The 11,663-nt window shown below is 41.4% G+C and overlaps 1 protein-coding gene across 1 annotated transcript; it reads left to right on the plus strand.

Moving 5' to 3' along the window:
- Positions 1-848: 848 nt before the first annotated feature.
- On the plus strand, positions 849-8,090 carry LOC311514523 (natural killer cells antigen CD94-like; the record flags this gene model as incomplete). The annotated part of the gene is made up of 7 exons (XM_084617083.1): positions 849-942; positions 2,883-2,978; positions 3,406-3,501; positions 5,292-5,459; positions 6,366-6,517; positions 7,256-7,359; positions 7,973-8,090. The coding sequence occupies 7 exons, from the start codon at positions 849-851 to the stop codon at positions 8,088-8,090; spliced, it is 828 nt and encodes a 275-aa protein (XP_084473209.1).
- Positions 8,091-11,663: the final 3,573 nt, after the last annotated feature.

Below are 11,663 nucleotides of genomic sequence, written 5' to 3' on the forward strand. Positions count from 1 at the left end.
GGTCCTTTTCCGCAGAACTGCTGCCTAGCCATTCGGTCCCTAGTCTGTAGCGGTGCATTGGGTTCTTCCGTCCTAAGTGCAGGACCCTGCACTTATCCTTATTGAACCTCATCAGATTTCTTTTGGCTCAATCCTCCAATTTGTCTAGGTCCCTCTGTATCCTATCCCTCCCCTCCAGCGTATCTACCACTCCTCCTAGTTTAGTATCATCCGCAAATTTGCTGAGAGTGCAATCCACATCATCCTCCAGATCATTTATGAAGATATTGAACAAAACCGGCCCCAGGACCGACCCCTGGGGCACTCCACTTGACACCGGCTGCCAACTAGACATGGAGCCATTGATCACTACCCGTTGAGCCCGACAATCTAGCCAACTTTCTATCCACCTTATAGTGCATTCATCCAGCCCATACTTCCTTAACTTGCTGGCAAGAATACTGTGCTTGCCGCAGCCTGTGTTGTTGAGGAGACATTCTGCATCATTCTCTAGTACTTGGAGTGTCCTGAAGTGATGGCTTCATGCTCAGCTACAGAGCATTGCTAGCCCAGCCAGGAGGTGACAAAAGTGTGTATATGTGAGGCCAAATCATCACCCACTGGGATGAGATGGAGTGGCCTAGCTAGCCATAAATGGTAGAATATGTTTCTTGTGGGAGTTAGGTGTCCGAGAGCAACGCAGGAGTACCCGTACTGAGCCACTGAGCAGACTGTCCTGTTACATTTCCCCTGTTTATGTTGATGCTCTTACTGGCTCTAAAAGCTCATTTCACTGAGGTACAAATCCTAATGTTCACCTCAGTTCACTAACCCCATCTCTGGAATTTCTATCCCATAACCCACCAGAAATGAGTGAGCAGTCAGTGACCTATGTGGACCTCAGATTTCATACACCTGCAGAGCAGAAGAGAAAACAAAGAACAAAGCACACCAGGGTCACAGGTACTGTATATTTATAATCTCCTGAATCTATGTCTAACATTATGCTTTTATCCCTACTCAAATCTCCCTCTTGAACTTTATCCCACAAACCCTAACATTATATATCAAGAATCTGTGTTAGAGTTTTTTTCTCAAATGTCAGTAGAACTATGTTGTTAGTTTTGTGCCAGTCTTTGTGATATGAAGGAGCCCCCAGAAATGCATAGTCTTCTAGGTATGGGAAGGAGATGGCTTTGTGCCTACAAAGCCCTGGAACACAGTTATTTGATTGTGAAGTAAGAAACCCTTCTGTCACTGGATGGTACTGGCCATTTATGAGGGAAGAGGCTAGTTCACTTGTGACTGGTCAGCTGACCCCAGTTGATCTGTAAGAGAAGGCACCTGGGTGGATTGGTCTGTGAGCAAATATTTTTCATTTTGAGTTCCCTGTTCAGGTTTCCCAGAACTTCGGTGGCCTGCAGGCTCACCATGGAATCTTTCTGCCAGTCAGCAAAGCTTTGGAGCCATCACTCATGAGAAAGGTCTCTTGGACCTGAGGATAAGCACTGACACAGTTCCAGGCTTAACTACATCTTTGACCCCCCTCCAGCTCTTCCTTGAGGGCACCCACTGAAGATTTCGGCTTCCCAGCTGCCACATCTCTTGAAGCAGAGACCCACATCTCGCCTTCTGGGGGTTTAGGCTTGCAGTTCTCTGCACGTCATTGCAATTTCTCAGCAGGTCTGATTGGGGACCAGCTCCTGCAGTTAACTCTTTTCCAAGGGCTATTACAGTGTATTCCAGTTACCAACCAACCTTCAGAAAGCAAACTGTATTTATTCTTAGGGAAAAAGCATTAAAGAGAAAACATATTTTAAAACAATACAAGAACCTATATGCATGCTAAAAGCTTACCTAAGGTCACCCCCAGCTCCAACACAGGGCTGTGGTAGGGTGAGTCTTTCAAACTCTTGGTCCCGAGTTCATGTCAGTTTTTATGATCAGAAGCCAGACACCCAAATGGATAGTTCAACGGTTACTTTGTACAGCTCACGTCTTTGATCTGCAGTTTCTGAGAACAGGTAATTCCCAGTCAATGGCCCTCTCCTCAGGGTGTAGTTTCAAAAGGTCAGGTTTTTTTGAAGATAGCAGAAAATAATAAGAAACAAGTGTTGTACTCACTACCTTACAATGTGCTTTCTGTCCATCCCCATATTCTAACTGGTTACCTCCTTTGGGCCAAATGCATATGTCCTTACTAAATTTTACTCAGTCTTACTAGGCCATTACTGCAGGGAAAAAAAACATCAAGGCCAGATTCTGATTCCTTTCCTTATTCATAGTCACAGAATAAGATACAACTCAACATGAGTCACAATTGAAGAATCTGACTCTCAGAGAATTCACCCCTTGTTCTATTTATGACTCATCTGAGAACAGGCTTCAATTTTTAAAAAGTGGGTTTCTATATGAAATTATTCAGTGAGAAGTTTATGTTCCAACCTTTGAGTAGGCTGTCAACTATTTGCAGTGGCCACTGCTTCAAGAATTCACTGTTCATACTTCACTATTGGATCAATGTGATCGGTCACCTAAGTCACATGCTATTGTTTCTGCTTCCTAATTGGATGACTGATAAAGGTCAAACTGGAAATCTGACACAAATTTTGAACAATGTGTGTAATTAACCAGTTGAATAGATTACCAAGGAATGTGATAATTCTCCACCATTTGGAGTCTTTAAATGAAGTTTTACTCTCTTTCTAAAAGATATGTCCCAATTCAACCACAAGTTATTGGTCTTGAAAACAGGAATTACAGGGTGAGGTTCTATGGCCTGTGTTACATTATGCAGGAACTCAGACCTGATGCTCATAATGGTGTCTTCTAGCCTTAACAGCTGTGAAGTTAATGTCCCACCTACTGTGATGACAATTTCTTAGAGCTGTCTTTCCATCCAGAAACCAGTGAGCAGGAAATAACCTACTCTGATCTGAAGTTTCACGCTCCTTCAAAGCAGCAGAGGCAACAAAGACCTACAAGTGCAGAGAGCAAAGGTATTATGCACTATGCGCTTCTGGTTCCTTACTTTCTTTTATTAGAGTGTTCATAGTCAAACATCCTCCTCCTGGTGTAGTCACTGCCCATGGCCTCATGTCTAAGGAATAATAAAATTAGAATTTTGTCTACTGTGGCCGGAAATGGCATGTTAATGGGAGCTCGCTTAGGACCACACTGGGCCAATGTCTGGGCAGAAATTGGGATGTGACAGATCTGGACTTCACCAGGAGTGACTGTTTTCTCCACGTCTTCTCAATTCACACAAGATTTTATTGAGCACATATTCAATAGCTATTATGATTGGATTGGTTTAGCTCCAGAGAGGTGGGTTCTGACTTTGGTAGACTGGTGTGGCTGAGAGCTCTGATCTGATCCCAGAGATCTAGCCATGTTTGCTTTCATTTTCTCTCTTATTTCTGTTAGAGTCTCCTTCTCCATCTTCACCATGGCTCATTACAGTGATTCTGGGGCTCCTCTGCCTGGCTTTGCTAGTAACTGCAGGGGTTTTGGGTGCCATGGGTAAGTATTTGCCAAGAAGGCAACAAAACGTGATCTGAACCATTATAACGTTGAGAAGAGATCTTCCAATAAGCATTTGAGTGATATGTGTAAATGCATAAGTGAGCCACTGTTATAGTTTGCATTACTTTGTGAAAAACAACTGGTATTCAGAACCTGTAGCCTGCTGAGCTGTGATTTGAATTTTACCAGTGAAGCGTGAGAAGTTGAGATGCCTTTAAGGGTGCGTCTACACAACAGTTTGGAACAAGCAGGAGCCTTTCAGCCCAGGTCAACAAACTGTGGCTAGCAGGGCTTGCACTAGTGCTCTACAAATACCCGTATAGACAGCACTTCGAAGTTGCGTCTCTTGCTGCACATCCAGCTCTGAAGCCTAGGGAGCGGGGTGGTCCTAAGAGTCTTTCTGAGTTAAGACTAAAGTTGATTTGAAACTCTGACTACTGTTTAAATGTGGTTGGAAATGGCATCATAACTAGGACTGGGGGAATTTTTTTTTCCAATGAATATTTTATTTGCCCAAAAATGCATTTTCCCATGCACTGAAACTATTCATGTATTCGGATCGAATTTGTTGAATATTTTTGGGCAAAAACAATTATTTTTTTTAAAAAAGTGAAATGGTTTATTTCAATGGTTTGAGAATGAAAGTATGAAAAATACTTGAAAACAAAATTAAACGGAGAATGGAAAAAATATTGTGGATTGAAAAATATCCCAAAAATGAAGTGAAACACAACCCCCCAGTTTTTTGTTTTGTTTCAGTTTTTTCATTTTATTTTGGCTGCTTTTAGATCTGAAATTAATTTTGTTGGGGTTTTTTTTGGCGAGAAAAACTGAAAAAAATAAGTTTTGGTTCGAAAGTAATCAATTTTTGTTCCAGATATTTCAGCTCCAAACCAAAGAAATTATGATTCATTCAGCTCTAATTGTGATACAGAACTGCGTGGCTCCATATTTTCTGTCCTGATTTTTCAATTTTGCTTAGTTTGTCAGTCCAAAAGAAAAAGGGGCCTTCATTCTGTTCTCACTTACATCAGTGTAAATTATGAGAATAGCTAGCCAGGAAATTTAAACAAAAATGACATTTTGACAAAAACCTCTTTGGCACATATTCTGTTAGTCAGATTTTAAACCCATGGAGATTGTTTTGTAAAAGCAGTGTTACAGCAATTCCTTAATTCCTTTAACATCAGAATAGAACTGAAATTCCATATTTTGTAACCCACTAATGAGCATGGGTTACATGTCCCCCTGTGTGCTAATCCACAGAGGATATGACTTGTTACAGCCCATGACTACTGACCTTTCTGTCTTTGGATATGTCTATGCTATGGACACTGTACCAGCATAGCTAAATTACCATAGCTTAGCTGGCATAACCCCAAAGCGTATACGTGACCTATTCCGATGGAAGGAGTTTTTCCATTGGAATAGAAACACCCACCCCCACCCTGAAATGATGGTAGCTACGTAGCATTCTTCCATTTACATAGCTGTATCTGTGCAGGGGGGTAAGTTGGCGAAACTATATCATTTAGTAGAATGTTTTTTTCACACTCCTGACTACCGTAGCTACGTTGACCTATCCCTCCAGGGTAGACAAAGTCTTTAACTCAAGCTGTAGGAGTTCATGCTTTTAGCTCAGAAGGTCTCCAGTTCAATCCCCAGTGTGTAAGCCATGATGACAACTGTCACAATTGCTGTTAGCATCCTTATAATGCAAAAGGCAAATGATTTATATAAGTGTATTTCATTTTGTTTTAACTGATTTCTTGGGATGTGGATTTAAGTTCTCCAGGCTTCCCATCAAGTGAGAAGACAGAATGAGGAACTTGTCCAGAAACAGGCTATTCTGAAAAACTTCACTCAATTGCAGGAAACTCTGAAAAACTGCATGCAGCAAAGAGACGAACTCCAAGCCAATAACACAGAACTCTCAAATGTTCTGAATAAGAAAGGTATCGATCAGAGCTCACTCTTCTGTTATATCCTTTATGGTAATATTGTTGCTTAATCAGAATTCAGCTCTCCTTGTTCTTATTAACAAAAAAGGGTACTTCTGTCCCTGTGCACACAGTGTACAAGGGCCTCATCTAAGTATTAATTACATGGAAAGCAACAAACAAATCTGAGCAAAAATATGGTGTCCTTAATAGTGGACATAATCAATGATCCCTGGCTCACTAGCTTCAAAGTAGAGAAACCTGGGCAGCTCCTTCCCAACTTACATCTCTCAATGGTACAAGGGAAAGACACTGATAAACAAAGGGATTTTGACAAATGCAACAGACAAATAGGCTGCTGCACAGAGAGATCCTCCTGCACTTCCCTCTCACAGCACCGACTCTGCGCTAGCTTGGTTATCAGGTTTTCATTCCAGTCAACATCATCATCATTGCCATCGTGAGGATTGCTTCCTCTCTCCACTAGTGCTCTCATTACCTTTCTTGTTCATTGTGATCTGAATGGAGCTGGCTGGGAAACAGGTTTCCTGTCCCATGAGCACTTTTGAGAATTCAAAATTTTCCCATTTCATGTTGGGATAAAACTGAGACCTTTCAAAGTTTTCCGTGAAAAAACAGAGAAGCTCCAGAGTAGGCGATAGCCTGGTGTTGAGGGATGAGGGAGAACCAGGGTTAAGTCCCTTTTCTGCCTGAATCAGAAAAGGGCCTTGACCCAAGTATCCCGTATCCCAGGTTATTTTGGGGTCACCAACATCAGCTTCATCCTAACTGGCAAGACAAACACTACATTCCCCGTGACAAATATACACACTAGCGAATACATGGTGACATTCAGTATCAAACTGCGTTGCACCCATCAATGCAGAACTATAACGGGTCTATATTGCTCTCTTTTTCCAGTAGATAAATGCAGCTCTTGCCCTGAGGGCTGGATACAGCATAGAGGGAAGTGTTACCATTTTACTAGTGAAAGGAGCTCCTGGCACAAGAGTAAAAAATACTGCTTGTCTCATGGGTCTAGACTGCTGAGGATAGAGAACAAGGAAGAACTGGTAGGGAATTTACCCTTTGCCTTATTTTCCTATATTTTCCAAACTACACCTGCCCAATATCTATCTGGTGGGGAAGTGGGATATGGGTATTAAATGAAAAATAACACTGGCAGGGTAAATGACTTTCTAAACTGTTTGTGTTCTATTCAGAACTGTGTCCCCAAGGGAGACTGGGCAGATTTTGGGCACCAGAGAAAGAGTGAATGCAAATTTTATCACTGACTTCAAGAGTGATTAAAGAGATTAGTGCTCTACATAATATGAGGAAGGGACAGAGTCCATTCCTAGGGTCTGAGTCTCCTCTCACTCCATCGTGAATCACGACTTCCTCCATTGAAGTCAATGAAATGAAACCTATCTGAAAATAAAATCAAGCTTTGTCTCTCTTTAACAGAGGCTGGATATGCTGTTGGGTTAGGATTTCTGCTGCTTGGGAAGAGAACTCCTCATGTCTCATTAGTGATACCCTTGGCTGATGAGACAATTGTGTTGACTTGTTCTCCAGGGTATCCTATCAGTTCTTCTCAGCCAGGACGGTAGCTGTGATGCTTCCCGTGAGGGACAGGTGCAAAAAGCTCCATAAAATCTATGGCTGACTTTTCTGGAAAAAATGGAGTGTGATTGGCCAATGTATGGGCATTACAACACACTGGTCCCGACTGGGACACATTAACCTCATTCTCATCCCTGGTATCCATACGCCTACCATGTAAATGCTTTAGTCTTGTTCCCAAACAGGATTTCATAAACAGATGGGCGTGTTTTCACTGGATTGGACTATTACGGAAGGGAGCTGCTACAAGCTGGATGTGGGAGGATGGCACAGCTCATTCCACTGACCTGTAAGTCTCTGGCAGATCTAGAAGTTGTTCACTTGTGTTTTACATCCTTGTGCATTTCTTACAGAATTTGCAGTCTGGCATTGCTACTGAACTTGTAGAATTATTGTGTATTTTTTACTCTTACAAATTCTCACAGGAAGGAGTGGTGCTGTTTGACTTTTTTAAATCTAAATGAATAAATATAATAAAACAATTGTACAACATTAGCAGTGGTAGCTGTAACTGTCAGAACTACATATTAATATAGACATTCACAAATATTCTAAATGGGATATTTCAAAGTTAAAACATTGATAAGGGTGATGCCACCATTACACTTAATGAGGAAAGGAAGAGACTACCCTCCTACCCCTGAACATTAAATTATACAGCAACTGCAGTAAATTTAAAACAAGAGGCCACCTCAGCTAAATTAACAATCTCGAGCCAAAAACATTCCAAATCACAAAGAAATGCTTTTCATAGCTGAGCTTGCAGGACATGTTATTCTGAGAAGTGAAATTAATAGGTAAGGCAAGTTAACCCCAATATTTAGGCAGCCAAATGCAATGACACTGTTTGTGATTTTACAAAAATGGCATGGCTGAGTGTTAAATGTAGCTTTCCACCCCAGGTTCCAAGTAAAGAAGCAAGAGCCTGGAGAGTCCTGTGTACTTCTGAATGCAGGAGAAGCCACCTCCTATAACTGTACACAAGAATATCGCTGTATTTGTGGGAAGAGAGCTGCTTAGCTGAAGCCTGGTGAACAACACAGGAGGATCACAGCATCCATGAGACACATACCCTGGGATGTTCCAAAGACAAAGAGAAATCACAACCCCTTCAATTTGCTGTGTTACCCTTCAGACTGAGGGGCTGCAGTTTCAGGTGATAAAACAAACAGCAAACTGTCAAGAAGCAGGGCAGACACCCCAAACTGGAATCTTCTCCAGCCAACCAGACCACTCGCACCATACTGAATGACTGTCATTCCCATCTGGGTTGATAAGAGTTGATTTCAGAGGCCATTAGTGTAAATATTAATAAATACTTTGTAAAAAATATAGTGTTGTTTGTGCACGGGATGTTTTATGGAAAAATACAATTTGCCCCAAAAAGCTTATAGTGTAAAATCAAACAAAATACAATAAATGAGGCTCATACAGAGACAAAAGAGGAATGGGAGAGGAAGACAAGCATTCATAATAGTGAGACTCACCATCTTGGTGCCTGGGGATTGAGCTGGGGATGTCTAGAGTTAAAAGCCTGAGTCAGAGAAATAACTCCCTAGCTGGCAGCTGTTACACACTCACATGCTCTGTGGGTGGGGCACACAGGGGTACCTGTCACTCACACTCAGCAGTGGGTTACATACTTTCCCTGAATGGAGAAAGCTGGTTCAGGCTCACAGCAGTTTGAATCCCAGATCAGCTTCTATTTTATAGCAACTGCAATCTTGGCTATGACCACGGATTGAACTGGGGGCCTCCAAAGCTAACATCATGAGTCTCTACAGCTTGAGATAAACAAATGAAGTGCTTAAATTTGGCACTGTCACTCCCCCCTGCCTGGAGTAGCTCACGACCAAGAGTGTCAAGCTTAGCGCAGGTTTCAGAGTGGTAGCCGTATTAGTCTGTATCAGCAAAAACAACGAGGATTCCTCATGGCACCTTAGAGACTAACAAATTTATTTGGGCATAAGCTTTTGTGGGCTAAAACCCACTTCATCAGATGCATGGAGTGCAAAACACAGAAAGCAGTATAAATATTACAGCACATGAAAAGATGGGAGTTGCCTTACCAAGTGGGGGGTCAGTGCTAATGAGGCTAATTCAATTAAGGTGGACGTTGCCCATTTCCAATAGTTGACAGTTGTCCAGTCTAAATGTTTTTGAAGCCATTCTCTGGAATGTTCACAGTCTCCTTCAACAACCTATTTGTTCAGAATTTTTTAACAAGAATTGAAATGACAATAAGAGATGAAGGGCTGGATTTCTAGCTGGTGTAACTTAATTGAGCTACTGAAGTCAACAAAACTTCACCAAACCATACCAGCTGAAGATCTAGGGGGGAGGGATAGCTCAGTGGTTTGAGTATTGGCCTGCTAAATCCAGGGTTGTGAGTTCAAACCTTGAGGGGGCCATTTAGGGATGTGGGGCAAAAATTGGAGATTTGTCCTGCTTTGAGCAGGGGGTTGGACTAGATGACCTCCTGAGGTCCCTTCCAATCCTGATATTCTATGATCTTGCCAAAGTTGGTCTTAGTTGCACAGGGCCAAGTTAGCCCCTACCAGACACAGGATCAGGGAGAATAAGGCTTAGAGCTGGTATTTAGTGAAAGTACCTGGACTTGTTTTGTAGAAGCTGTGGTTTAATGTTTGTAATATTTAAATGATCTCAGCAAAGTGCTGAATTTCCCATGTTGAGGTGGGCATCTGCATCTGTGAGAAGCTGAGCTGCTGTTGTGGTTTCACAGGAGCAATTTTTCTGTTTGGCAGGTTAAAGAACTTAATACATTGATTACCTTCTTGTTGGAATTATTAATAATATTTGAAATTAATATGGAAGACCACCAGATAATAATTTCACCTTAAATTCCTATATTAACTCTAAAGGCCAAATATTATTGTATACAATTGTTCTAAACATGCCTAACAGCCTAAAAATAAGTCATCACTGCACCCAGTACAGTATCAAAGCATTCATAATCATCTGATCAGTATTCTTACAACTAGGCCAGACCTAAGGAACTCAGTGTCATCCTGGCATGAGTCAGCATGCTCAGGTTTGGTCTGACAAGGTACCATCAGATTCATGGCTCTCTTTATACCCTTCAGCTAACTTGCTACCCTTAACAAAAAACGTGTCTGAAGCAGCTTATTCTAACTACTTTCCTTCCTCCAAAGTCTTCCTTTCCTCTCTTCTCCCCATTCCTTGCTTACCAATGGAACCTTGGGAAGGTTTGCCCTTGTTTCTTTTATGACAGTTTTTCTTTTTTTTTGTTACTACAGCCCTTTATTTTATTAGTTATTTTTTTAACCATACATTCTTTCCATACTACATCCTGGTCTTAACTTTATTTTCACGGCCTTCTTTTATTTGCTGCTTAGGGCCTTTTCCCTACTAGCCACAAACTGTAAAGCAAATACATTATTTTCTTAACCAAATGTAAGCTACCTTTAATTCTTTTAATTTCATAACTATCTTTACGCTTGTGAAAACTCTTTGCAACATGAATACTTACAATCCAGCTTATTGAAGACCTAGTGGCTTAATGGCAAATCCTCCTAATGATGAAAACTCTGCACATCAATTCATTTGGCATTAATTCAATATCAGTTACAATTAAACATTTCCTTGTTTAATGACATTTGAAAAGTTTGAAGTTCCTGGAAAATGTAGGACTTATTATCAGTTTATGAACATAGAAAACACTGGAGAAGTGTTTGGGGGTATTTTCCTTTCCATTCAATAGCTAAAAGTGAAACAGTGACATCAAGAGACTTGAAAAAGATGTATATTCTAGCAGTAAGGAATAAATCAAAAAGTTCCTTCACGATGGGGACTTCTTCATTTTGAGGAAGGGCAGATCATTTGTTGGAAAATCCTGGATCCTATCACTCACAATTATAAAGGGCCTGATTCCATCCCACTTTTGTTAGATGGCACCTCACTCCATGACTTGCTTCAATTCAACCCATGGGACAATCTGCAGAGTAAGAAACTACTCATTGATCATGAAGGTGGCAGACTCAGACCTGTAGTGCTTTGTATCATACAGGTGTACTACAAACAATGAGCCAATTCTCTAACAGGAGAAATCCAGGAGAGCTGATTTCTCAGCCTCTCTGAATCAGGCCACTTCTTTAGATGCCTTGCTGTGGCTAAGCATGTTTGCAATGTTTGGACTTAGACTCTGCACAAACCAGAAATGATTAGGGAAATAGCTTACGAAAGTGCCCCTTATATACCTGTATGTGAACCAAGACCTGGGCTCCAGGTACAGAAGGGCAGGCAGGTACTGAATTGAGCAAAAGTCTGATTTGGGGGAATGCTTTGTTGCAGTTCAGTGTAACTGCATCTTTATCCCCTTTCTCCGGTCCAGCAAGGGCACCAACTCTAAGGTTTCCAGCCATCTAGCTATCACCTTCCTTAGGTGGAAACCCACTTCTCTCTCTCAATCCTGACGGGGATATTTCCAGGCTGAATAGTTCCCTGCTCCATTGTGTTATTCCCAGTCTGCCTAAACACACCTTGCTTGCTTTTCTCTTTTGATACTGATAACAGTGGAATTGTCACAGTTATAAGATTCCACAACCAGCACGT

The sequence above is a fragment of the Lepidochelys olivacea genome (genome assembly GCF_965140295.1).
Source record: "Lepidochelys olivacea isolate rLepOli2 genome assembly, chromosome: 1".
NCBI classification, from domain to species: Eukaryota; Metazoa; Chordata; order Testudines; family Cheloniidae; genus Lepidochelys; species Lepidochelys olivacea.